The 27,449-nt window shown below is 44.2% G+C and overlaps 1 protein-coding gene across 4 annotated transcripts in view; it reads right to left on the bottom strand.

Moving 5' to 3' along the window:
* The window catches only part of LOC126190763 (hemicentin-1-like), a 1,169,490-nt gene that overhangs the window by 501,744 nt on the left and 640,297 nt on the right, over positions 1 to 27,449 (bottom strand). For all 4 annotated transcript variants that reach the window (XM_049931283.1, XM_049931286.1, XM_049931285.1 and 1 more), the window contains exon 3: positions 3,380 to 3,497. In XM_049931283.1, coding sequence (XP_049787240.1) covers positions 3,380 to 3,497 — 118 coding nt within the window. The remainder of the gene's footprint in view (positions 1 to 3,379; positions 3,498 to 27,449) is intronic.

Raw genomic sequence — 27,449 nt, 5'->3', positions numbered from 1 at the left:
GACTTCAATAAACTTGAAAAAAAAAAAGGTTCAAATGGATCTGAGCACTATGGGACTTAACATCTATGGTCATCAGTCCCCTAGAACTTAGAACTACTTAAACCTAACTAACCTAAGGACAGCACACAACATCCAGCCATCACGAATAAACTTGAAACATAATTTAAAAATTTTCCCTTTTTTCTCACTTACAGTCCAGAAAGTAATTTAAAGAAAAGGCGGGGCTACAGTGTAGGTGATTCGTTTGTCACGCTCATTGGTGAGCAGATGGCGCTCAGGACGCCTGTCCTTTTACTTTCTGTTTTGACTCTGCAGGCAGTAGCTGTACGGATTTATTATTTGAACAGTGTTTGCAACGTTCTTCCTAGGGGAAAACCATGCCCAAACGACGAGTATGTACCGCTGTTGAACAGCTTCAGCCTTTTGAAGGGTGTTGCTTTCTTGTGACCACGGGATGAGAATGGCCGAATCGACTGGTTGCTGCACATGTTGGGCTCAATATTTTCACGGTGTGACGCTGCTTTCAGCAGTGATCTGTGGAATATTCTCACAGCTGTAAACACTATTCTGGACGCCCGTGATATAATGAAGCACTTGTAACGAGTGGTAGTGGACCAAATATCATCCCGGGACGAAATTCGGGCACGTGTTACACCGGCTGCGTCATCAGGAACACTGGGAAACGTTTCCTAGCAGCAGAACTAAGATCACAGGTGTGTCTAGGCAGTGTGCCACTGGCACAGTGACACAACTAAGCATCTCGTGAAAGGGTTGAGTGGAGAATGGAATGGTGCATTGTTGTCTTTAGTGATGGCAGGTTCTGTCTGTATGCGAGTGAGGGACGTATACGTGTATGGCGTAGACGTTCTGAGCTGCCTGCTTCAAAGTGCATTCGGTGTGAGACTAACGGCCATTCCCAACCTTACGGTGTATGTGTATGGCGTGTGTCGGCAGGAAGGGGTGGGGCGGAGAGGGAAGGCCTAAGGCATCAGTTACGACTCGCAGCCACCTTTGGCGTTTCTGCACAGTACAGTAACCAGCGCCCGCTGCACTACACAGGCTGTTATTCCCGTGCTGCTGCTATTTCTTGTGCATGAAGATGTGTTTTTTCAGCATGACAATGCACGATTCCAGACGGCTGTAGCGATACAACGTGCTCTTTGTGGTGTACAAAAACTACCCTGGCCAAAAAGATCACCAGATCTCTCGCCATCTGAACACGTGTAGGATAAGATGAAGTGAGAAATTATTTGTACTGCAGGGCCTGGAATATTTATTGCCGAATAGCAATAACAGGTACAGAATTCTTGTGATAACTCAAGATGCCATTCGGCATATTTATTATCGTTTTCATGGGAGAAGACACGCCTTCATTGCCACTAGAGGTCAAGTACACCGTGAACTGACGCGATTGTGTGGGTACTCTTCACTGTGTCATATGTCTTTGGTGTGAATTGTTCGTATGCTCCTACAATGGTGAAATGTTACCTCATCTGTCAATAAAATGACCTTTTCCTTGAGGGTATTGCATTTCTTTCTTCTGCTACTGGATCATTGCTTCAGTACTAACTCTGTCCCCAACCCATTTTGTGGACAGCACCATATCTACCAATGACGATACGTACAGGGTGTTTCTAAAAGGACTTCACAATTTTGAAAATTCATATAAAGTAATTCATACTACCTATACAGTTGGTTTTAGTGTCAGTTTGTAGGAAAATACATCATGTTTTGTCTCACATATTTCGCTAGTGCCGAATCACGCAGTAAGGAGCGCTGGCGGCAGTTACGTTAAACATAACTGCCTTCACTGGACCCGGGCGTTCTAGCTGGGTGTTTTGGTTTGAAGAATCGAAGTCGGTGACAACAGTTCAGCGTAATTTCCGTACCAAATACGCTAAAGATCCTCCTAGTGGGCCTAAATTTATGAGCGGCATCAATGTTTTGTAGAAACAGAGTGCTCGGTAAGACATGGGAAATCATCATGTCGTACAAGCACATCTGATGACGTCGTTGATAGAGTGAGACAACTTTTTGTCAACAGCCCTACGAAATCGAACCGACGTACATCTCGCGAACTGCAATTCCCACATACGATTGTTTGCTGTGTGTTTAGAAACCGTTTGCATTTGAAGCCGAAGAGATTGACGATGGTACAAGCAACAAAAAACACTAATAAAATTGCCCGCAAGAACTTCTGTGCAGGTACGTTAAATCGATTACACGAGGATGAACATTTCTTGGACAAAATCGTCCTTTCTGACTAGACTACTTTTCACTTAAGTGGTAAGGTTAACACACAAAACTGTAAGATTTGGGGCAGTCAAAATCCACATCAAACACTGCAACATGTTCGTGATAGCCCTAAACAGAACGTTTTTTCTTCATTGAGCAAGAACAAAGTGTACGGCCCTTTTTTTCCGTGAGAGACTCATCAACAATATACTGTACCTGGAAGTGTTACAACAGTTTTTGATATCACAGTTCAATGGGGATTACATACAACGAAATGTTTTCTTCATGCAAGATGGTGCACCACCACACTACGGCTGACGTCCGTGATTTTCCCAGTGACCGCTTTCCAGGTCAATGGAATGGTCGTGACACGCTAATTGCATGGCCCCCACGTTCCCCAAACCTGACACCACTCGATTTTTTTAAAATTTGGTTTCATCAAGGATATCGTGTTTGTACCTCCTGTGCCGTCTTTTCTAACTAAACTTTGAGCTAGAATTTATGCCGGCACTAAGCAAATTACACCCGAAATGCTACAACGAGTTTGAGAAGAAATTGACTTCCGATACGATGTGTGCAGGATAACCAATGGAAGGCACTTACAATATCATTAGTGTAAGGTTAAAGAATTTGATGTATTCCCTGCAAAACATCACTAAACTCAGCTCTACATCTCCTTTCAATAAATTTATATGATTTTTTATAGTTGTAAAGTCCTTTTTTATACTCCCTGTAGAAATCTATAGCATCGTACGGCACAGGTTTTGGTTTTGATTTTTTCATTAGTCCATAGGTGAATAATCCGGAAATAATAGAATCAACATAATTAACGTCTTGTGTCCTTAACCACAAAGCTTTTACATGGTAGACGGTACATATTTAACACATTAACTCACTTATAAAGCTATAAAGCAAGCAGTCGTTTGAAGCTTTTTTTTACGCAATGTAGTTCACTGCTTTAAACAATGAAGGCTGTGGTTAGTAGTTGTAACTGTTGACTTAACTATGTGGTTAGCACATAGAAGTGTTATACAGCAGGAACGTCTTTATAAACTACGCACAGCTCCGCCGACTCAGATTTAGTCACAGGGGGTAGGTAGACAGGCACTGGCTGCTGCTGCTGCGGCGGCGGCGGCGGCCTTACCTGTCGTGTGTGATGGTGAGCGACGGCTCGGGGAAGACGCCCTCCGCGCGGCAGCTGACGTTGACGGCGCCCTCCTTGTGCCTCGTCTGCACAACCTCCAGATCCTTCTCGGGCGGCACTGCAAAGTGGCAGGAAAACACGCGTCACACCACACGTACACACCGAAGCTGATGGCGGGTAAAACTTTCAGTACACGTATGAAAGAATGCTGCTTCAGACACAATGAGTATTAGACCCAGATTAAAATGGATCCGCGCTTAGGACACTGGGGATAATTGGCAGTCAACGTTTGTTTAACACGACAGTACGTGATGTGACCGTTCTCCTTTCTCTAAAATTTTTGGTGGTACATCGACGATCTTTTCATCGTTTGGCCGCATGGACTGGACAGTCTGCGACAGTTTTTTGCTAGATCTAAACTCTATACAAGAGAATATAAAATTTATAAGAAGCACAAAATTTTGAACATAGCTGCTAAGGTTCAGTGACCGAGTCAGAATTATATTAGAACAAATAAGCCCTCGGTCACAAATATTAAGTCAAAATTGACCAGGTTTCGACGCTACTATGAGCGTCGTCTTCAGAATTAAACTAACTGTTCTAAAACATAATAGGTATATAAGGCATTAATAAACTAAAGTGTGTACTGCATGCCGAAAAGAAGGGGTGTAGGTTAGATGTTTTATAGGAATTGGAGATGTTCAAACATCTATCTCGTCATGATGGCCACATTCTCAACGAACAGCTGCAGCTGCGAAATAAAAACTTTTTCGACTGTATAAAGCCGTTGCTTGATCTTTGATTCAGATTTCCTCATGCAGTTTGCCGAAATGTTATTTTCCTGTTACGTTTTTGCTGTTTTCTTGTATAACTGACTTTTTTACGTTACAAAATGTATCTCTGTTTAAAGCAGATAAATATGTAACTTCTTCTTATTATTTGCTTACGTTGTGCCTGAATCAGGTTCATTACAATTTCATGTGTCTAATTTTGAATGTACAGTAGCCTAGTTGTTTCTGCGGCTACTAGATAGCGCTCGTAGCAACACCATGTTTACTTGCCCACACTTTCTAACGTGGGCACCTAGGTTTTGTTGCAACCCGTGTTCACTCAGGTACCAGCAGCCCTTAGCGGCTCGCCATATTATCTTATTTACAACTTTTCATGACGTCGCCTTTCCGGCTTAAATTTTTTATAATGTGACTTGTAAGTACTGCATCTCTTTCCAGTCAGTACACACTTTAGTTTATTATTGTCTTATATACCTGTTATGTTTTAGAACAGTTAGTTTAATTCTGAAGACGACGCTCATAGTAGCATCGAAACCTGGTCAGTTTTGACTTAATATTTGTGACCGAGGGCTTATTTGTTCTAATATAAATTATAAGAAGCATTTAAATGGAAACGAGAGAGATTAAGAAAAATTGGCCAATTGAATGTAAGACTGATGTGCCGAGGACTCCGCAAAAACTTAATTATGTACATATACCTGGTGTTTCAGAAGGAATACAGAATTTTTGTGGGATTATCGACTGAATATAGGCAATCATTTTAAGTATGCGAATACGGGTTTTCCGACTCATAGTTAGTGCGCTAGACATCGCTACAGCGCATTGGCTTTGCCTGGAGAAAACATCACAGTACGTTGTGATTATTGCACTAAATACTAGAAGCGTGCGCCTCTGACTTGATGGCATAACTCAGTCCGTCGAGCAACTGAACGGTGGACATTGGGCAATGTTTCATTGGCTTGACTTCGGATGTCTCCTGCTGCAAGAGTAATTCGAGCTCGGAGTTCTTCCACAGTGTTTACAGGAATTTGATATATAAGAGCCTTCACGTGGCTCCGAAGATAAAAATCAAGTGGTATGTGATCTTGGGATCTTGCAGGCCAGTAAACACGTCCATTACGTCCAATCCAGCATTCAGGGTATCGTCTACCCAAGACTCTTCTCACTCGGTTTGTAAAAGGAGGACTTGCCTCATCATGCTGAATGGACATTTGTCTTCCGATTTGAAGCGGCACACCTTCGAGAAACCGGGAAGTGCCCCGTAAACATGACACGTTAAACTGCGTGGAAGAATGTAAGCCCCACTGGTTGGTTGTGAATGATTCCAGCCCGAACATTAACTTTAAATCGTTTCTGAAAGTAGTGAAGAGCCGTGCCTCGAGGATTTTCACAAGACCGCACGTTGGAGTTGCTACTGTTGAACATACCTTCGTGGGTGCAATTCGATTAATCAGTCGACAGTACAATATTAACAAAATCAGGAGTTAGCGTTCTTTGTTGCAAAAATCATATGGCAAAGTCGTTATAAATTGGAAAATCAGCGGTTAGAAGGTCTTGCAACTTACACAACTTGTAGGAACGACTATAATTATCATGCAGAGTTCCCCAAACACTGCTAGAACTAGGATTTAGAGAATGAGCGACGGAGCGTACGTCATCTGATTGACTTGTTTCGAATATTTGTAGTAGTTGTTCCTCGAAATCTGGATTGCGTCACTCCATGGGCGATCTCGAGCGTAGAGATCTCCGTCTAATGTGCCACTTTCACAGCGACGACGATAAACAGCAGCAAATGTTCTGTAATTTGGTATTCGTTAGTTTGGATAATGTCCTGCGTACGAACTCCGTACTCCTCCCAAACATCCTCCAGTACCACCGTACTCCATCCAAACTTCCTGCAGTACCAAAGGCCAAGTGCATGTCTTGCAAGTTCATTCCACGTGAAATGTTCCAGTGAAGTTAGTACACATGCCCGAGGCAGGATTCGAGTCTGCGACAGTAGCAACCACGTGGTTCCGGACTGAAGCATCTAGAACCGCTCGGTCACCGCGGCCGGCCGTTGAGGTGGAAGCGAGGTACATAAAAGACAGTTCACGTCAAGTTCAAAGCACGGAATGAGGACAAATGGAACTAGTACAGAGATTCCTCGTTAGGGCGCAGGTACCGATGAAAAAATGACTCCCGGCTCCCACACTCACGGATACTTACGCCGGTTATCCGACCGCTAGAGGAACCGATGACTTTTTGAGGTTGCCTACCGTCGTAAATATGCATGAACGACCCCATGCTCGTAAACGGAAAATGATTGCCTATATCCTGCCTATCATCCGACAAAAATTCTATACTTATTTCTGAAACAACCGTTATGGTTAATTCATCCTGAGAATCCAGAATCTCAACGATTTTTGGCAAGTCCGTATCAAAATTACTTCGGTAGTTCCTCAGAATGACTCGGACGTACAAAAAGAAACGAGCAGCGGACTTAAGTTTACATATGTAGAAAGAGGATATATAAAAAATATTTTTTTATTTACTTATATGTGTGACAATTATTGAACTACAGGGCTATTATAAATGATTGAAGCGATTTCATAAATTCACTGTAGCTCCATTCATTGACATATGGTCGCGACACACTACAGATACGTAGAAAAACTCATAAAGTTTTGTTCGACTGAAGCCGCACTTCAGGTTTCTGCCGCCAGAGCGCTCGAGAGCGCAGTGAGACAAAATGGCGACAGGAGCCGAGAAAGCGTATCATCACTGTCATAACAGTGCAACGACACTTCAGGACGAAGTTCAACAAAGATCCACCAACTGCTAACTCCATTCGGCGATGGTATGCGCAGTTGAAAGCTTCTGGATGCCTCTGTAAGGGGAAATCAACGGGTCGGCCTGCAGTGAGCGAAGAAACGGTTGAACGCGTGTGGGCAAGTTTCACGCATAGTGATGTGAAAGATTCAGTGTTTAAACCTCCTCTACCAAGAAACGTGCCAGAACTGCGAGCTCGCATCAACAATGCTTTCGAACTCATTGATGGGGATATGCTGCGCCGAGTGTGGGAGGAACTTGATTATCGGCTTGATGTCTGCCGAATCACTAAAGGGGCACATATCGAACATTTGTGAATGCCTAAAAAATCTTTTTGAGTTTCTGTATGTGTGTGCAAAGCATTGTGAAAATATCTCAAATAATAAAGTTATTGTAGAGCTGTGAAATCGCTTCAATCATTTGTAATAACCCTGTATATAGAGAAAAAGGTAAATTAGCTACAAACTACGGCGTGCAAACACATTATTCAACATATTTAGGTTATGACATGTTTGATATGCCTGTCATCATTAGCGACGATGTGGCGTAGACAAATAGCGAAATTCTGCATGACCCGCCTGAAGTGTTGGAATATCGATGCTGTCGATGACCTCCTGAATGGCTGTTTTCAGTTCAGCAATAGTTTTGAGGTTGTTGCTGTACACCTGGTCTCTAATGTAGCCCCATAAAAAGGGGTGGCGTGTGTTAGGATCCGGAAAAGATGACGACCAATCGATGTCCATGGCAGTGGTCTCTGTCTACCCCTGAGCCAGAATGCGGTCCCCACAGTGCTCCTCCAGTTCACCAATCACTCTCCTGCTTCCATGTGGTCGAGCTCCGTTTTGCATGAATCACGTGTTATCGAAATCAGGGTCACTTTGGATAATGGGGATGAAATCATTTTCCAGAACCTTCACGTACTTTTCGGTAGTGACCTTGCCATCAAGGAATATCACAGCGATTATTTCGTGACTGGACATCGCACAGCACACAGTCACCAGTTGAGGGTGAAGAGACTTCTCGATCGTGAAATTCGGATTCTCAGTCCCCCAAATGCGCCAGTGTTGCTTATTGACGAACCGCTCCAAATGAAACGGACTTCGTAGCTCAACCAAACTACGCTTGCGCATACTAATTGCCATCATGCCCCGCGGCCAATCGTACAGTTTAAACGTCCTAATGCAAACCGTTGAGAAGTCATGACGATTTTGTTACACTCAGTTCAATAATTGTCACCCGGTACTAAAACACGTCTGTAGCTTCCATTTTATGTTTTCCTGCAGTCGTGTTCGTGGATGATAAATGGAAAAAATATATATTTTTATGTGATATAGTTACAATATAACAAGTTCCAGATGTTTTGTTTTACTTGTACTGTGAGATCTTAAAACGAAGCTTTTTGCGAATCTCGTGATTGAAAATATTAAATTTCGGACGGAGCACCTTCTTGGTAGCGAGAAGCTCAGGGACACAGACAACCCGCCCTTCTGACGGCTCTAACGCCGCCAGGACAGGACACTACTGGGGCAGAAACGAAGCGGTCAATTTCTGTGGGCCAACAGGTCAGAACTAACCGTTGGCCCGCCCAGCTGGTTGGTACCAGACTTATTTTCTGAAGGCGTCTGTATACCAGAATAGAGTATCGGCCAGTTAACAAAAACCACTCACCGCCACAACACTATTCTACAAGATCTTCTAGGGAGGAACAGCACCTGCTGTCTCGCCCGCAACTGCGGCTTTGCTATAGGTACTCACCGCTATATTGGAGTAAAGTTTAACTGGTCATTACATTCGACAGAATTTAGTGCGTTTAAGTGGTCATTACTTTCGACAGAATTTAGTAATGTCGCTACGGCTCTATCGCCTTTTCGGTCATTCAGCGACCGATAGCATTTCGCGATACAACGAGAATGCAGCAGCGTCAGCCAAGCGATAAGTTTCATGTCAGTCTGCCCATAATTTGTTCTTCAAACCTGTTTCCCATTATTTCTCTCTCCGATATGTTCTCAGTTCAGCTTGTGTAGTTCCATTTCAGTACTAATTCCATATGTAATTTCTGTGGTTCTGCAACTGGCAGTGTAGGCTACCTTCGTTTAAATATTCCCCTGTTAATTTACATTTTAGATTTCATTGTCGTTTTATAGTTTCTAAATTACTTTGTTGTTGGTGTTGCCATCTACATCTACATCTACATCTACACAGATACTAAGCAAGATACCACACAGTGAGTGTCGGAGGCTACCCTGTACCACTAACCGTCATTTCCTTTCCTGTCGCACGCGCAAATAGAGCGAGGGAATAACGACTGCCTCCGTGTGAGCCTAATTACTCGTATTTTACCTTCATTGTCATTGGCGGTGGTAGAATCTTCCGGCAATCAGCTTCAAATACCGGTTATGTAAATTTTCTCAATTATGTTTCTCGGAAAGAACGTCACCTTCCCTACAGGGTTCCCATTTAAGTCCCCGAAGCATCTCCGTAAACTTGTGTGTTGTTCGTACCTACCGGTAACGAATCTAGCAGTCCGCCTCTGAATTGCTTCGACGTCTTCCTTCAAGCCGAATTGGTATACGGATCACAAACACTCGAGCAGTACTCAAGAACAGGTCGCCCCAGCATCCAATATGCAGTCTTCTTTACAGGTGGAACCATTCTTTCCTAAAATTCTCCCGATAAACCGAAGTTCATCATTCGGCTTCCCTACCACAGTCCTCACATCCTAGTTCCATATCATATCACCTTGAAACTGTTCGCCTAAATATTTAAATGACGTGACTGTGTCAAACAGGACACTAGGAATACTGTAGCCAAACATTACAGGTTTGATTTTGCTACTCATCCTTCTCAACTTACATTTTTCAACGTTTAGGACTAGGTGCCTTTCATCACACCAACTGTAAATTTTGTATAAGGCGTCTTGTATTTTCCTACAGTCACTCAACTTCGACACCTTATTGTGCACCACGGCATTATCAGCAAAGAACCGCAGATTACTGCCCAACCTGCTCGACAGACCATTTACCAATATAGAGAACAGCTGCGGTCCTATCACTCTTCCCTGGGACAGTTCTAACGACACCCTTGCCTCTGATGAACACTCGCCATCGATGACAAAATACTTCGATCTATTATTTAAAAAGCTTCGAGCCACTCACATATCTGTGGACTCATTCGATATGCTCGTACCTTCATTAACAACCTGCGATGGGGCTCCGTGTCAAATGCTTTTCGGAAATATAGAAATATGGTGTCTGCCTGTTGCCCTTCATCCATAGTTTGCAAAATATCATATGCGATTCTTTCTAAAACCTTGCTGATTCCTGAAGCTTCTTAGTCTCAAGAAAGTTGTACACGAACTGAGAAAACGTTCAGAGATTCTACATTTTCACCTCCTTTCCCCAGCATACATACATATCAATGGTCCCTCTGGGAGACGCTTGACAGGAAATAAGAAGACAGACGTAAACCAAAACAACGGTTTATTATTTCTACAGTAGAGAGATTTTATAACAAAGGGAAAACGTTCAGTAAAAATAATACAACTTCTCAGACACTAACAGGCATACGCCTGGATCGCACAGTGAATAAACGTAGTTGGATATGAAGACTACAACATTGACAATCTCCAACGACGGAAGCGGAGCGTTCGGCGTGGTTGGCCGACAGGTACGTCTCGGAATATCGCTGGGAAGTCGTAGGTGCCTCTGCGGTGGCTTCCGACCAGTCTGTGAAGGATTGACTGCTAATAGCCAGCGCACGAACTGATCAGAGCTCTGGTGGAGCGAACTGCTGAAGTGTTGGTTTGCGCCGCTCTATAAGCCGGGGCGTAGAGAAATTCGTGCGGATCCAGTTCCACACATACGACACGGTGGAGGAAATAGGACCCTGACAGGGAGAACCTCTGTTGGCGTTTACCCTGACGTTTGTCGTCATTGTTGTGATCGATGCAGTCTGGGAAGGCAACGACTTGTACGTGTGTGTGTGCAAACCCGTGAAGCTTCAGTGTCTGAGGGATTCCCGACCCCTTTAGAAAAACTGCGGGTACATGGGACGCAGTCAGTGTCTTGCCACAGCTTGATACTAGAGAGGAAATTAAACTGAGCTCCCGATGTACTATTAACTTTCATGATGCCCGCTACCTGGGGAAAGTTCCTTTCATTACGCTCACTGGAATGCGAGATTTCGGCCAGAAAGCTTAGGTGTGATGGCTCAATCCAGCCTCCTACATATTGGTAGCGTTTCCGCGAAAATAAGCACAGTATTTTGAAAATAAAAGGCTAAACTTATCCTTCGGTGTCCATCAAAAATCTCAGCGCTTCTGGGGTCGGCCAGCGTTGATTGAGAGCTGCGCAAGACACGTGTTTATAACATTCTGTGCGAGTGCAGCAAATGTCACACAGGATGATCAAAAATTCTAGACTTTGTGGATAGGAGCGAGTATACAATATTCTGAACAGAAACCAACGTCTGGAAACGTACAGTTTCGATTCAGGTGTGTAACGTTACACGTCTGCTGAGGGAATGAGAAAAGTCTCAGAGTTGCTCGTCCTGGTATGAAATTCGGTAGACAGGAATACATGTACTACGTCAGAGGGTCACCTCATGTTACTTAACGTCTACCTTGCTGCGAGACCTATTCAATGCCTGTGCATCTCCGATACAGTAAATATGGTGCGATACACATTTTCGGATTACACAGACATGCTCGTTGTGCATGGCGCAACTCAGGTAACGGTAGATCTGCTAGTCGGCTGAATCACGAACGTTTTCCGCAACGTAGGACACCATCGCTCAAACGTTTTGCCCGAGTTACGCAGCGGATCCGAGAAACAGGTATTTTCACCGTGAGGAGGCAGGACTGTGGTGTCCCAAGGGAACGCCGCACACCGGAATTTGAAAAAGATGTACGGCATCGCGTTGAAAAGAATCCGTCAAAGAGTACTCGAATTATTGGGCATGCAATGGGTGTTAGTCACAATATTGTCTGGGGCGCTCTGCTAGAGCAACAATAACGTCCGTACCAATTACAAAGCGTACACGCTGTGGGTCGAGAAGATTTTCCACAGCGCGTAGCCTACTTCACTTGGTTCCTGCACCGCTGCATCGACACACACCTGTGCTGTCCACAGATGAATGTATATTCACAAGGCAAATTGTTCTGAATTTGCGAAACAATCATGTCTAGGCAGACAAAAACCTTCGTGCCACACATGTTTAGTGATTTCAGTTTGGTGTTACCATATGCGCAGGTATCCTGGACGATCATGTGATTGGGCCAACATCCTCCCACTCATCCTACCTCGTCCGGCAGACCTGATCTTCGTACAAAACATACTGGACTCGTTCTTGGAAGCTTTGTCACTGAAAGTCCGTCAGGAACTGTGGTTTCAGCACGATGATGCACCACTTCATTTTTCACTTGCGCTTTGGAGACATCTCAACAGACGATATCGTAAAAGATGGAAAGGCCGAAGTGGTCCAACGCGTGGCCGCTCCTATTGACGGATTTAACTTCTATGGAGTACTTCTTGTGGGGTTGTGTTTAAGTTTAATTTACGAGACTCCTGTAGGGGCAGAGGAATATCTGCTTGCATGACTTCTGGCCGCTGCACTGTAAAGTTAAGAGAGACCAGGATGGATGGAGAGGATGTGCCAGAACTCGTTTCGTAGGTACAATGTATGTAGCAACGTTGGTGGAGGCCACATAGAGTCGCTGTCCTGTACGTACAATATACTACGTCATTTTTATTTTGGAATAATGTAAATACTCAATGTTTAAGTGTTAATTCAAACAAATGTGCTAAAGTGCATAATGGATGTTACGTTTTGTTTCATTTCCAATTGTTTCGTAATAACTGTACTGCATAGCGCCTAATTCACTTCCCCAATCAGAAGTGTATGGGTTAAAAATACGAACTGAAGTCGTCATTGGACACAAACGGTACGTTTCCGGACATGGGGTCCTCTTCAGAATGTATTCAGTCCCCTCTGCAAGTCCTAGAAGTCTGTAACGGGAATTCCCAAACACCTGATGTATCATAAATGTTTCTGTAAAAATAAGCGGAGTATCTCGAAAATAAATGGCTAAAGTAATCTATCGTCATCCACCAAAAATCGACGCTTCTGGGATCCAGTGACGACTGACAGTTGCGCAAAACAAGTGTTTATAGATTTCTGTGCGACTGTGGCAAACCTTATATGGGTCAATGGACGCGCACTGTTCAGCAGCGCTTGTGAAATACCAACGGCATACTCGCCTTCTCCAAGCCAGAAAAGCTGCTTTCGCAGGCACTGTATTTCTGCTGGTCATTCGATGAAATGCGATGCAGCAAAAACTTTGGTCCATACTACAAACTTCTGGGTCTCCATAATCAATGAACAATTAGACATACGACTGTTGGTGGCTTGACTGTGGTCAGTTGGGACGGTTGTTTCTAGTTGGATGCTGCGTGGAATCCTGTCATAGGATAACTACATGTTCCGGGAAGGCGGCGGCGTTCTACGATTTTACCGCATGGATATGGTCTGTCTAACATCGATACATCGATCAGGCGAGTTTTCTAGCAGAAATACGTTGGAGCTCGCTCTCTACTAGAATAGATTATAAGAGATGATATTCTGGCGGTTGGTTGGTTGGTTTGGGGGATGAAAGGGACCAGACTGCTACGGTCATCGGTCCCGATATTCTGGCGGATCTGTCCAACCTGTTTCGTGCGAGCTGCTCTCTGAGTATATGTATTATGTTAGTCAGTTGCATCCTGAGGTTGTTCTGGCGACGTATAGACGATATAGACCCTCTCCATTTTGTAGAAATTTCACCTTCTCCAGACATTTTTTATTTACTCTGATGGCGTTAACACTAAAGGGCTGGGCCGCCTATGCTGAACTTTACGACACCAGCAAGTCAAAATTTTTGGTCGTATTGTATTTCCTTAGTATGTGATAAGTAGCCCACCACGGATAATAGGTAACACGCGTTCGGAAAAGTGGAGATATGTTTTTTATGGTTCCGTATTTGAATCCGCTTTGTTGTCTGTATGTCTGTCTGACTCTCCGACTATTAAGAACTCTTTTTCTCAAGAACGGGTAGGCGTATCAAATTCAAATTTAAATTAAATATTAATGCCTATGATCCCTTGGAGGTGTAAGAATTTTAAGCTTCTAAGTCACTTCAATCAAAAGATACGACTATTTACGTAACATATTCTGACACTCGAAAACTCAATCATCGAGACCTATAGGGTGTTTCTCTTTGACACAAAATCATGAAATTCGGTAAGAAGAAAGGTGTCACAGTAAAAAGGAAAGGAAAAAAATCCGCACACTGTTAATTTGCAATCGTACAACACGGGAATATATTTTTGTCATTTTTGCCCATCTGTTTGTTGGTCTGTCTGTACTAGGGTGCTGCAAAATTCAATGTTTGACCGGTCACGGCTCGCCTGTTGACGGGGGTACCGAGCCGCTCGTGTCCGGCCCCACACCACTCGGATCGGTCACCTACTCGCCCCATGTCTGTTGTCCGGATTCCGGACACGCGGATAACCGAGCATGACCAGTCACCGCTGACGTCTCACCTCCCCTCGCCCCAGCTCGCTGCACTGTACTGTACAAATCCAACGCCTCTCTGTCTCTCTCTCTCTCTCTCTTTCTCTCTCTCTCTCTCTCTCTCTCTCTCTCTCTCTCACACACACACAATGTATTTATCTGCGTCTCTCTCTCTTTTAATACAAAAGTAACGTTTCCAAGAATGGGTACGTGACACAGCTAAATTGATAAAGCACTTGGAAAGTAAAATCATATTTCAATGCAATAGCGGATAGAAGTCGAGTCTCGTTTCCAAACAGAAGATATATTTTTCCTTTCATTAACAAAAAACATTAAATGAGTGCTGCCCCTGTAATCTAGAAGACAACCATCTTTATAAAGAAAGCATACAAAGAACAGTAAACGTCTACAGACGTAACCTGTCATACTTTTATCTTGTTTGTAACAGTTATTGTTTCTCAGCAGTAAATCACTAACGCGTTCCGGATTTAATTGGCTGCGACGATTTGTTAGTAACATGCCGGCTTTACTAAAGCATCTATCACTAGATGCGCTTGTTGCTGGGATACATAAAATACGTCATGCAACTGCAGCCGGGCCTGGAAGATCTGTTTCATGTGTGCTCCACCACTTTAACATGTCATCATCATCTCTGGGGTGCATCTACTTCATCTGCTTCGGATGATATGTTGTTCCTCCACTTCTTGAAACGATCTCTCTTTCTGGGTGGTGATGACACAGTACTTGAAGGATCTATGATAATAAACGGAAGAAACAAGTAATACAGAACTGATGTGGAAATCATCGAAACGTTCCCGTAAAAACGAGGTGTCTTACGTTAATGAAGTATTATACAAATTATAAGATTCCCGTTTCTCTATAATACACTATCCACTAACTATGCAAAAACGATTATGTTAATGATTGCATGTTGTACCTGCTTAAGTAGAACACATTTGTCGCACATTGCTAGGAATTTCCTGGTTTTCATTTATTTCAAGCATATTAATTCCACGGAAAGACGGCCAAAGAAACGTAGCAACTTTATGTCTGGAAGTGATCACAATCTTCTCTCAAACGAAAGTCAAGGGTAGATTTTTAATCCTTTGTACCTCCTGTTAAAAACTGTTAAAAATTGATGTTTATCTGTTAATAAACATCAATTACGCTATTTAATTATAAATCTATCGCGTATCATAATGAAACAGTGCTTTTAACTGCAGTAATTACTCACCTGACAGTCAGTGTCACTGACACTGCAAATGTGATTCAGTTTGTGAAACCAAAGAAGAACTAATTGGATTATCTGTTCTTTTTCGCCTTCTAATTCATCTGTGGCCTCTTTAAATGGTCTCAGAAAAAAATTCGCAATTTTTCCTGCAGGCTCATTATCATATCCTTGCAATCTGTAAGGGGAGTCCTTTTCCGTCAGCAAAGCAGGAACTTCGTTATACTGAGTGTGTAAGGATTCCAGCATAGTGTACAAGCTGTTCCAGCGCGTACAGACCTCTTGTTTCAACGATGATTTCAAAAACGAGCAGAGGCCACTTCTCTTAATGTACCTTACAATGCATTTTGCAGTATTTATTGTTGATACGATGTTCGGGGAATTATTTAACAAGAAGTTATCTTCATCGAAAGTATGGCTAAGTGCTGTGCTTATATAAGGAACAGCACAAGGAATCCTTTCGTGATTTTCCAAAGCCTTTATTACATAGACGGAGACAAAAACAAAACTGTGCAACATGTCCGGCCAAATGTCCCAATCAGCCATCCTCTCTTCAGTTTCTTTCATAAGATTTACTCCCGTCTTCTTAACGTCCGGGAATTTTGTTGTAAATAAACCATTGTTCACAAGAGACCAATCTGTGATAATGTAATGAGTTGTAAGCGTCAAATAGTGCACCTGATAATGCGAATCAGTCCACATATCAACTGTCGCAGCACATGTTTTATTAATAACTCCCGCAATAACAGAAGGTATTATGATGTTTCGTATTGCATCAGCTTGTTCTTTGACATGTCTACTTATAGTAGAGGGATGTGGCTTGACGCGCGACTGCTACGGTCGCAGGTTCGAATCCTGCCTCGGGCATGGATGTGTGTGATGTCCTTAGGTTAGTTAGGTTTAATTAGTTCTAAGTTCTAGGCGACTGATGACCACAGAAGTTAAGTCGCATAGTGCTCAGAGCCATTTGATGTGGCTTGACATCTGCCACGTTAACTTCCCCATAATGCGCACCTAGATGTATTAATTCTTGGCCTAGTTCTCTCAAACCTTCATCTGAAACAGCATTAAAAGGCCTTATATCTTTAGCACACATAGCAACACACTTTGCTGTAATACTATTTTGTATTACTGCCGGTCTCCCTGAAGGAGCTGTAGCTTTGTGAGGTCTCTTGCAACTGCGTTTCTGTAAATGAGTGGTTCCCGACGGAAACACAATAATGCGTTGCAGTTTATGCACGATACGTAGCCAGTAGACGCACTGTTTTCGTCTACGACCAACAGAAGTGTACTCCATTCTTGGTTTTTTAGACCTTCCCCTTTCTTCAATGTGTAAACAGTGGTTTCAATCTTACGTCTTACTGCACTGGCTTCCTCGCGCTGCTTGATTACAGAGAGAGACACACCACGAATGAGAAGCCCGTACTGGCTGCAGTCTCACACGGATAATGACACGTGTAAAGTGTTTGAAGTTACGTGCTACGTATTCGGTCACGGCTTCTATGCTCGGTCACAAGAACTAGTGCGGGCAGCCTATCCAGTTAGGGTGTGCTCGCCCCATCTCGTATTTTGTGCTCGCTTACTCGGTCATGCAGGACTCTAGTCTGTACTTTAAGACCCTTCTTCTATGGATTGGTTTGGCATATCAAGTTCAAATTTATGTCACTTACTGAGGTCTATAGTCCTTTGGCTATGTAAAACTGTACACTTCTACATCATGGAATGAAAAAGTCAAATTTATGTCACTTACTGAGGTCTATGGTCCTTTGGCTATGTAAAACTGTACAGTTCTGCATCACGCAATCAAAAGGTCGTTTATGTTGCCATTCGAAAAATCACTCGTAAAAACCTATAGGATACTTCCCGCTGACATAATTATAATCATTTAAAGGTTTCACAGTATTTTTAAAGTAAAAAAGTCTGAAACTTGTGAAACTGTAATTATATCACATAAAAGTATGTTTCGTCATTTGAAAATACACTGCATTTAATATCCGTCTAAAGAATAATAAACGAATATGACTGTTTGAAAACATAAAATGTTGGTTGTAGTTCTATTTTAGTATGTAAATAAAAATGTTTTATTTACTCTTCTCTCTCTACATGTACACTCCTGGAAATGGAAAAAAGAACACATTGACACCGGTGTGTCAGACCCACCATACTTGCTCCGGACACTGCGAGAGGGCTGTACAAGCAATGATCACACGCACGGCACAGCGGACACACCAGGAACCGCGGTGTTGGCCGTCGAATGGCGCTAGCTGCGCAGCATTTGTGCACCGCCGCCGTCAGTGTCAGCCAGTTTGCCGTGGCATGCGGAGCTCCATCGCAGTCTTTAACACTGGTAGCATGCCGCGACAGCGTGGACGTGAACCGTATGTGCAGCTGACGGACTTTGAGCGAGGGCGTATAGTGGGCATGCGGGAGGCCGGGTGGACGTACCGCCGAATTGCTCAACACGTGGGGCGTGAGGTCTCCACAGTACATCGATGTTGTCGCCAGTGGTCGGCGGAAGGTGCACGTGCCCGTCGACCTGGGACCGGACCGCAGCGACGCACGGATGCACGCCAAGACCGTAGGATCCTACGCAGTGCCGTAGGGGACCGCACCGCCACTTCCCAGCAAATTAGGGACACTGTTGCTCCTGGCGTATCGGCGAGGACCATTCGCAACCGTCTCCATGAAGCTGGGCTACGGTCTCGCACACCGTTAGGCCGTCTTCCGCTCACGCCCCAACATCGTGCAGCCCGCCTCCAGTGGTGTCGCGACAGGCGTGAATGGAGGGACAAATGGAGACGTGTCGTCTTCAGCGATGAGAGTCGCTTCTGCCTTGGTGCCAATGATGGTCGTATGCGTGTTTGGCGCCGTGCAGGTGAGCGCCACAATCAGGACTGCATACGACCGAGGCACACAGGGCCAACACCCGGCATCATGGTGTGGGGAGCGATCTCCTACACTGGCCGTACACCACTGGTGATCGTCGAGGGGTCACTGAATAGTGCACGGTACATCCAAACCGTCATCGAACCCATCGTTCTACCATTCCTAGACCGGCAAGGGAACTTGCTGTTCCAACAGGACAATGCACGTCCGCATGTATCCCGTGCCACCCAACGTGCTCTAGAAGGCAAGATCTCCGGATCTGTCCCCCATTGAGCATGTTTGGGACTGGATGAAGCGTCGTCTCACGCGGTCTGCACGTCCAGCACGAACGCTGGTCCAACTGAGGCGCCAGGTGGAAATGGCATGGCAGGCCGTTCCACAGGACTACATCCAGCATCTCTACGATCGTCTCCATGGGAGAATAGCAGCCTGCATTGCGGCGAAAGGTGGATATACACTGTACTAGTGCCGACATTGTGCATGCTCTGTTGCCTGTGTCTATGTGCCTGTGGTTCTGTCAGTGTGATCATGTGATGTATCTGACCCCAGGAATGTGTGAATAAAGTTTCCCCTTCCTGGGACAATGAATTCACGGTGTTCTTATTTCAATTTCCAGGAGTGTATAAACTGAAGTCCCACGGTCGCGTCCTTTAATGTGTCCTGGCTAGTCTGAAGAACTACTGTAGAGATTTTCATACGTTCTTGGAATTTCCAGAACCGACATCGTGCCAGTGTCGATATTGATGACAGGCAAAAATCGTTGACATTCTCGACTCCTGGGAAGATTGAACTACACATATAAGGTCTGTGTGGAACCCTCAGCGCCAGAGTCCTTTTGCACTCGATCAATTTTTTCCCCTCACACTAGGGCGAGTAAATAACTTTGATGAAGGTTTTGGTAAATAAATATGTACAGAGACGATCAAATTCGTAAAGAAAAAGGTTAAAGAGAGAACATAATGAGCTCATTTAGGGTGGTACTAGCACCAAAAAAAATCGCAAATACGTCTCGCTGGATTTATAAGGAATAACGTTCTGTATCGGTCTACCGCCTTCAGCGGCTGCAGCGCGCCTTGAATAAAGAATGGAGAGCCCCTCTTACGCATTCACTTCTGCCGCAGGTCATTCATCCTGATAAAGACGTTGGAGCCACGCCAACTCTTTCACGGCCCGGATCACAGTATTTGTTTTTCCACACGCCCGCATTCATTTGTTAAATGGAGAGTGCAGACCAGCGAAAAGCGAATCGTTTCAGTACATCTTTCAACAGAAGTAACGGATAAGGAGTATTTTAACGTGTGACCGTAAGAGCACATGTCAGGATATATTGCGCAATCCTCATATGACGTTGTAGACCTGTATGCGTAAGCAATGAGATCATTTGAAGGAGGAGGGCATGAAAATTAAGGTTTAACGTCCCGTCGGTGGCGAAATCATCAGAGAGGGAACACAATCTCGGACTAGGGAAAGGACTGGGAAGGAGACGTATCGCGCAGTTTGGAAGTGGGCTATCCTAACATCCACCTAAAGTGATTTAGCGTCACCGCGGAAAATCTAAATCTCGACAGCCAGGTGGAAATTTGAACTATTACCCTCCAGAATACGATGCCGTGAGACAGTTTCACTCCATGTACCCATAGCTAGTACTAATCAGACGTAAAATTACATAACCTGTTTTAACATATTTCGCGTACTTGAAGCCCTACTTCCACCTATATTTCTGCGATGTAAGGTGCAGATGCGACTAATGATCACTGTTCATGTGGCTACGCAATCCTAAGCTGTTGTATTTCCCGTTACGTCTTCAAACACTGAATCAAACTAGTAGTCCACGCCAAGCCATTTGTGAGTGGTGTGCGAACCTTCCATTCAGTTATCTTGGCGTGGCTGTGAACAAAATGGCAGATTATTCCAGAACCAATCACATAAATCAAACAAATGTAACAAAAGCAGTTTAGCAGTGTCTAGATACTGTGACAGCTAGTGTTAATCACGCTTTATATTGACTGATACAGAGGTGCCTTTGTGTTTATAGTGCATACCTGAATAGCTATCGTTTTCCCATTCAGATATTTTGGTTTCCATGACCGATTTACGTCCTGCTACTACTAATTTAGAAGAACGTCGTAATTCGCAGGAAATCTGTGCCAAGCTGTAAGATTGATGGTACCATTTTACAATAATAATATCATCGTCAACCGGCTATATCGAGACACAGTTTCACATATTGTCACACTTAGCCAGTTACTGGTATATATTTTATTCAAATCTATAATATTATAATTTACAGAATTAGTCTGTGAGGAGTTCACGTTCTCTTTCGAATTCATAAAACAAGCTGTGAGTAATACGGTGTTAATCACCGATTAGATAATAGATAAAAATAAAAATTATCATTCTCCACACCAGATTTAACAGCCATGTTGAAACATAAATAACTACGGTCCTATTACTTATAAATGTCACAAAGCTTCTTCTTTTATAATCTTTCTCAGTTTCTTACTTTAGTAGTAAGTATTGAGATAGCCGTTAGCCAAGTTATGTACATGTATTTTATAACATTTATCTCACGTGATATTCAATTCACTCTACGTTCTGCTGATTTTATCAGTAGACTTAAGTTCCACAACACACCAGTCATGACGTTGCCTAGATTTTAACAGAAATGTCTTTTCTGAACTCGCTACATCTCATTGGCAACAGTTTTTGGGATGACGTAAGAACGTTGTTCGAGTACACGATTTCCTCGAGTACTTTTTATTTCACAAACATTGTGACGGTATCGTCGTGGCTTGATTTTTCGCCCGCCATAAGAATAAATTTGCTTCTGGGATCTGTAAAATATAACCCAGGGCTGCACCAGGCACGGATTTACAGTACTGCGTGCGAGAGGTGGAAATCGAACGAAGGAAAAAATGTACACCGCTCTTTAGCACACTATAGAGCATCGACGTCATACTTCTCTCCTTCAACCCCAAAAATGCGGTATTGCCGAACATTGTATTTCTACCGGTCATTCGATGAATTACAATGAAACGAAAATTGTTGCCCATGTTCCGAACTTCCGAGAATTCGTCATTACGGAATCAGTGTGAATACAATGATCAATCGTGATGGCGTTTCCCAGCTGGACGTCTCAGAATCGTGATGGCGTTTCCCAGCTGGACGTCTCAGGGAATACAGCCAACGGGTAGCTTCGAGCTATACGTAGCAGACGCCTTCCTGCGGTTTTACGGAAGGAAAATGATCGTGTTGATATATATGAGACGAGCAGTAATCACAGTGCCCGCTCAGAGCAGGAGAGGCACCTGTGCTCAAATAACACATGTGAACCGACATACGAGTACAACACGCTTGCACCTGAAGATGGCAAGGAGACTTTGCACCGAAATACAGCGGCAGGAAGTTACTCAATTTCTGCTGTTCTCCAAATAATGTAGAACGATTTACTACCATGTCGATTTTCCATCGACTGCACCTCCAGACCAAAACCATTTTTTAATCATGACATGTCTCAACCTTTGTTCTGGAGTAGATTCGTAACACTTACTGTAGCCTACCGTAGACATAAGGAAGCATAGAGTATGGTAATTCTCTTAGAAGCTTTGGTCAGTTAAGGTCACACCCCCCTTTTCTGTACGTTAGGTATGTAACGCATCTGTTGGGCGTTACCTCGTAACAATCACTTTCTTTACGTGTGCGATCAGTTTCTTACTACATTTCCATAAAAACTGTAATAGGTTAACCGTCTAGAAGCTGAGTGAGGGTATATAAAGAGCCAGGTAACTTACGGAACATTTCTGTTCTGCATAATTATGCTCTGTCTGTTACTTAAAAGGAAGCAGCATTTACTGCAAAATTTAAAATTTCAATGTTTAATTCAAATTTTACTATCGTATAGCGGTAGAAAACACAATTTTCTTAACCAAAAGGTAAAATAGAAAAAATTCGAAACTAAAATACATGAAACATCGCTTCAATACTTTGTCGAACTTACATAAGACATTTTTCTGTTATTCATAAATAACTTCCGAATTTATCAATAATAACAGGAAACTCTTCCTTTTGATCATCATGACGAACTTTCTATTGAGTATAAAATAAGAATATACACGCAACAAAAAAAGTTTTTCATCACCTCGGTTCCGATGGTTCCTGAACCTGTTCAGAAAATTGCAATATAAGTCAACATAGACATCATTTCCAAACGTTTTATTGCTCATGATAACCCCACATTGCATGTTGTAGCACTATACAGCGAGCCTTTAAGGGGTGGGGCGGCCGGTGTGGCCGAGCGGTTCTAGGCACTACAGTCTGGAACCGCACGACCACTACGGTTGCAGGTTCGAATCCTGCCCTGGGGGATGGATGTGTGTGATGTCCTTAGGTTAGTTAGGTTTAAGTAGTTCTGAGTTCTAGGGGAGTGATGACTTCAGCAGTTGTCCCATAGTGCTCAGAGCCATTTGAAACATTTCAGGGGTGGTGCTGTACACTCCGGTACCTCTAATACCCAGTAGCTCGTCCTCTTGCACTAATTGCGTGCCTGTATTCGTCGTGTCATATCATCAACAAGTTTATCAATGCACTGTTGGTCCAGATTGCCCAACTCCTCAACGGCGATTTGGCGTAGATCCCTCAGAGTGGTTGGTTGGTAACGTCGTACATAAAGAGCCCTTTTCAATCTATCCCTGGCATGTGCGATAGGGTTCATAGCTTGAGAACATGCTGGCCACGTCGAGCGATGATGTTATCCTAAAGGAAGTCATTCACGAGATGTTCACGATGGTGGCACGAATTGTAGTCCATGAAGACGGATGCCTCGCGAGTATGCTGCCGATATGGTTGCAGTGTCTGTCGGAGGATGGCATTCACGTATCGTGCAGCAGTTACGGCCCATTGCATGACCACCAGCGGCGTACGTTGGCCCACATAACGCCACCCCAAAACAGCATGGAATCTCCACCTTGCTGCACCCGCTGGATAGTGTGTCTAAGACGTTCAGCCTAACCGGGTTGCCTTCAAACACGTTTCCGACGATCGTCGGGTTGAAGCCATATGCGACACTCATCGGTGAAGAGAACGTGATGCCAATCCTGAGTGGTCCATTCGGCATGTTATTGGGCGCATCTGTACCGGGCTGCATGACGTTGTAGTTGCAAAGATGGACCTCGGCCTGGACGTCGGGAGTGAAGTTGCGCATCACGCAGCGCACAGTTTGAGTCGTGACACGGCGTCCTGGGGCTGCACGAAAAGCATTATTCAACATGGTGGCGCTGCTGTCGGGGTTCCTCTGAGCCATAATCCGTAGGTAGCGGTCATCCACTGCACTAGTAGCGCTTGGGCGGTCTGAGCGAGGCATGCCATCGACAATTCCTCTCTCTCTGTATCTTTTCCATATCCGAACAACGTCGCTTTGGTTCACTCTCTGGCGTCTGGACACTTGCCTTGTTCAGAGACGGAGTAACAATGCGGACGTGATGGAACGGCGGTATTGACCGTCTAGGCATGGTTGAACTACAGACAACACGAGCCGTGTACCTCCTTCCTGGTGGAATGACTGGAACTGATCGGCTGTCGGACCCTCTCCCGATAATATGCGCTGCTCATGCATAGTTGTTTACATCTTTGAGCTGGTTTAGTTATATCTCTGAACAGTAAATCTGACTATTTCTGTGATACAATATCCACAGTCAATGTATATTTTCAGTAGTTCTGGGAACTGGTGTTACGCAATTTTTTTTTATGTGTGTACTTCATTATGGTCATTAGTCGCTATAGAACCTCAATTAATGGTAGCAAATTATGGGGTGATGTATTAAACTGACTTACACATTCGAAATATGAATTTCGATCAGGAATCTCCGCAATCAAATTTCGGAAGGATTGTGTAGCGTGTATGCAATCAGCAAGAAATCAACAGTTCTGTGCTGTTGCTGTAAATATGTCTTATCTGTACGTAAAAAAATAATTCACTTCATGTAAGTTTATAATGGGGTAAAAGTGTTTGTTTGTAAGTATCACGATAGATTTTTCTTCGGTAATTGATGATGGAATCACTCTGACTGGAAAAAGTCGCAACACGACGAAGCAGTTGTTCGTGATAAACGAAATGTGGTAAGCGTTTTCCTACATCTGATGGATGAAGTCTAACCAAATGTCAAGCCAGTCGCTAATAGCGCCCCTGTGAGGATGTAAATAAGGTTTACTTTAAACACACGCTGTAATCTTTATGAGCGTCAGTTACCTCTGAGACGCAATGAGTTGACGTTCGTCAAGAATGCATTTTAGGCGACAAAGAAACCATTATCAACACCTCACTGAATACGAACAAAGCCCTGTCAGAAGGCTACAATAAGCTGGATGTACCTTCCGCGATACTGTAGAAAGATCTGGCAGGGCCGGCCGAAGTGGCCGCGCGGTTCTGGCACTGCAGTCTGGAACCGCGAGACCGCTGCGGTCGCAGGTTCGAATCCTGCCTCGGGCATGGATGTGTGTGATGTCCTTAGGTTCGTTAGGTTTAACTAGTTCTAAGTTCTAGGGGACTAATGACCACAGCAGTTGAGTCCCATAGTGCTCAGAGCCATTTAAACCATTTTTTTGATCTGGCAGGAAAGTAGCCACTATACGTGATTGGTGGCAGCGGTTGCCACGTGAATGAACGGTCGCAAGGAGACCGGGCTCTGCACGGCCACGTGACTCTACCGATAGGAAAGACCATCGTATTCGGCGTGGGCCTCTGGCGCTTCGCATTGCATCGGCAGCAACAATCTGAGCAGCAGTTGGTACCACAGTTACACAACGAACTGTTACGAATCCGTTACTTCATGGACAGCTCCGGGTCAGACGCACAACAGCGCGCGTTGCACTTACCTAAAATCACCTCCATTTGTGATTTCAATGGTTTCAAGTGAGAGCTCACTGGAGGGCAGGATGGTGGGTGGTCTGTTGTGTTTTCTGATGAAAGCTGGTTCTGCCTCGGTGCCAATGATGAACGTCTGTCTGTTAGCAGGGAGCCAGTCGACGGTCTGCTGCCAAACTCTCCGCGTGGAACTGAATCCACACTTGGAGTTATGGTCTGGGATGGGATTTTTTGTGACAGCAGGAGCATTCTCCTGCGTATCTCACAGCACAGTTACTGCAGATTTATATGTCAGTCTGATTTATTTGTTTATTTACACTTCAAGTTTCCGCAGGACTAAATTAAGGAGCAAATCTCCAAGGTCATGGAACGTGTCAGTACATGAAATTACAACATAAAAGTAATAACAGATAAAAATAAATGTTTATGAACCCGAAAAAGTCAGTCCATAACTTTAAGTAAACGCAATCAACAATGAAACAAGAATCAGCTTAATTTTTTAAGGAACTCCTCGACAAAATAGAAGAATTGACCCATGAGGAAAGTTTCAAGTTGAAAGCGCGTGGATTACAGCTAAGATTTTTGAATTGGCGTGGTAGCTTATTGAAAATGGATGCAGCAGTAGACTGCACACCTTTCTGCACAAGATTTTTGAAGTCTTATACAAATGCAGGTTTGATTTCCGCCGAGTATTAACTGAGTGAAAGCTGCTTAATCTACGGAATAAGCTAATACTGTTAATAAGAAATGACGGTAAGGAATATATAAAGTGAGAGGCCAATGTCAAAATACCCAGACTCGGGAACAGGGGTCGACAAGAATTTCGTGAACTTACACCACTTACTGCCAGAACCACCCGTTTCTGAGTCAAAAATATCCTTTTAGAATGGGAACAGTTATAGCACAATATTATACATACAACATAAGCGTATAAAAATGAGCAAAGTAGACTAATTTTCGTGTCGAACGATCCCTCACTTCAGATACCGTACGAACTGTAAAAATAGCAGTATTAAGTCTTTGAACAAGATCCTGAACGTGGGCTTTCCACGACAGCTTACTATCTATCTGAACACCTAGAAATTTGAACTGTTCAATTTCACTAATCCTATGCCTATTCTGTGCAATTAAAACGTCGGGTTTTGTTGAATTGTGTGTTAGAAGGAACCATAAACCCAAAACCGGGATTGGCCTCCCGAATACGTGTCAGGTTCCTTACCATCCCTGCCACCTCGCTCAGTGCATGTCCACGAATTGATTCGACAGAAACTTCCACAGGGAAACTTGATAATTTACCATTCGCATTCTTGGGAGCAAATGGAACGGCTAATGCGGCCATAAACGTGGAAGGAGGATAGCTGCGCTGTGTGTCAGTAACGACATCAGACCCAAACACGGAACCCCGCCGGCAGCTCGCGGCAGCAACAGTTGCCCGGTAATTGCGGCTGGTCGCATCAGGCCGGCATTAGCCGCGGAGATAGCATTAGTAGCCGCGTCTCCCTCCCTCCCTCCCACCCTCCCTCCCCTTCACCCCTTTCCCTCTCTCGCGAGCGCAGGCTGCGTGCGGATGTCGCGCCAAGTCGCCCGCCGCTATCTTGCGGCCCATCTTAATGGAAGCATTTGGGGATCGAGTTTGCCCGCCGCCACCCGACAGCAAAGTGGTGTGCCGCCCCGAAGCGATCTGTCTGGCCGATTGCCGCGGCGGCCACACACTTCGCTACCAGCGTCCAAGCCGACAGTTTCCCGCTGCCTTCTCGACCGCCGTCTGACCGACGAGGCGTCGTTCGCTTTAATTCCACGGCTGATAGCCTCGTTTCGCGGACAGCACTGCCGTACGGTCGGCAATTCGCCCGGTCTTACAGCTGCCATAGAACCCGGCGTGATGGAAGAGTGCACGGACTGTGCATTTTTCATGCAACAGCTGACACCATAATCTGTTAGTCCACT

Source organism: Schistocerca cancellata, chromosome 6 (genome assembly GCF_023864275.1).
Source record: "Schistocerca cancellata isolate TAMUIC-IGC-003103 chromosome 6, iqSchCanc2.1, whole genome shotgun sequence".
Lineage (NCBI taxonomy): Eukaryota > Metazoa > Arthropoda > Insecta > Orthoptera > Acrididae > Schistocerca > Schistocerca cancellata.
This window is presented reverse-complemented; position numbering and strand designations above follow the sequence as displayed.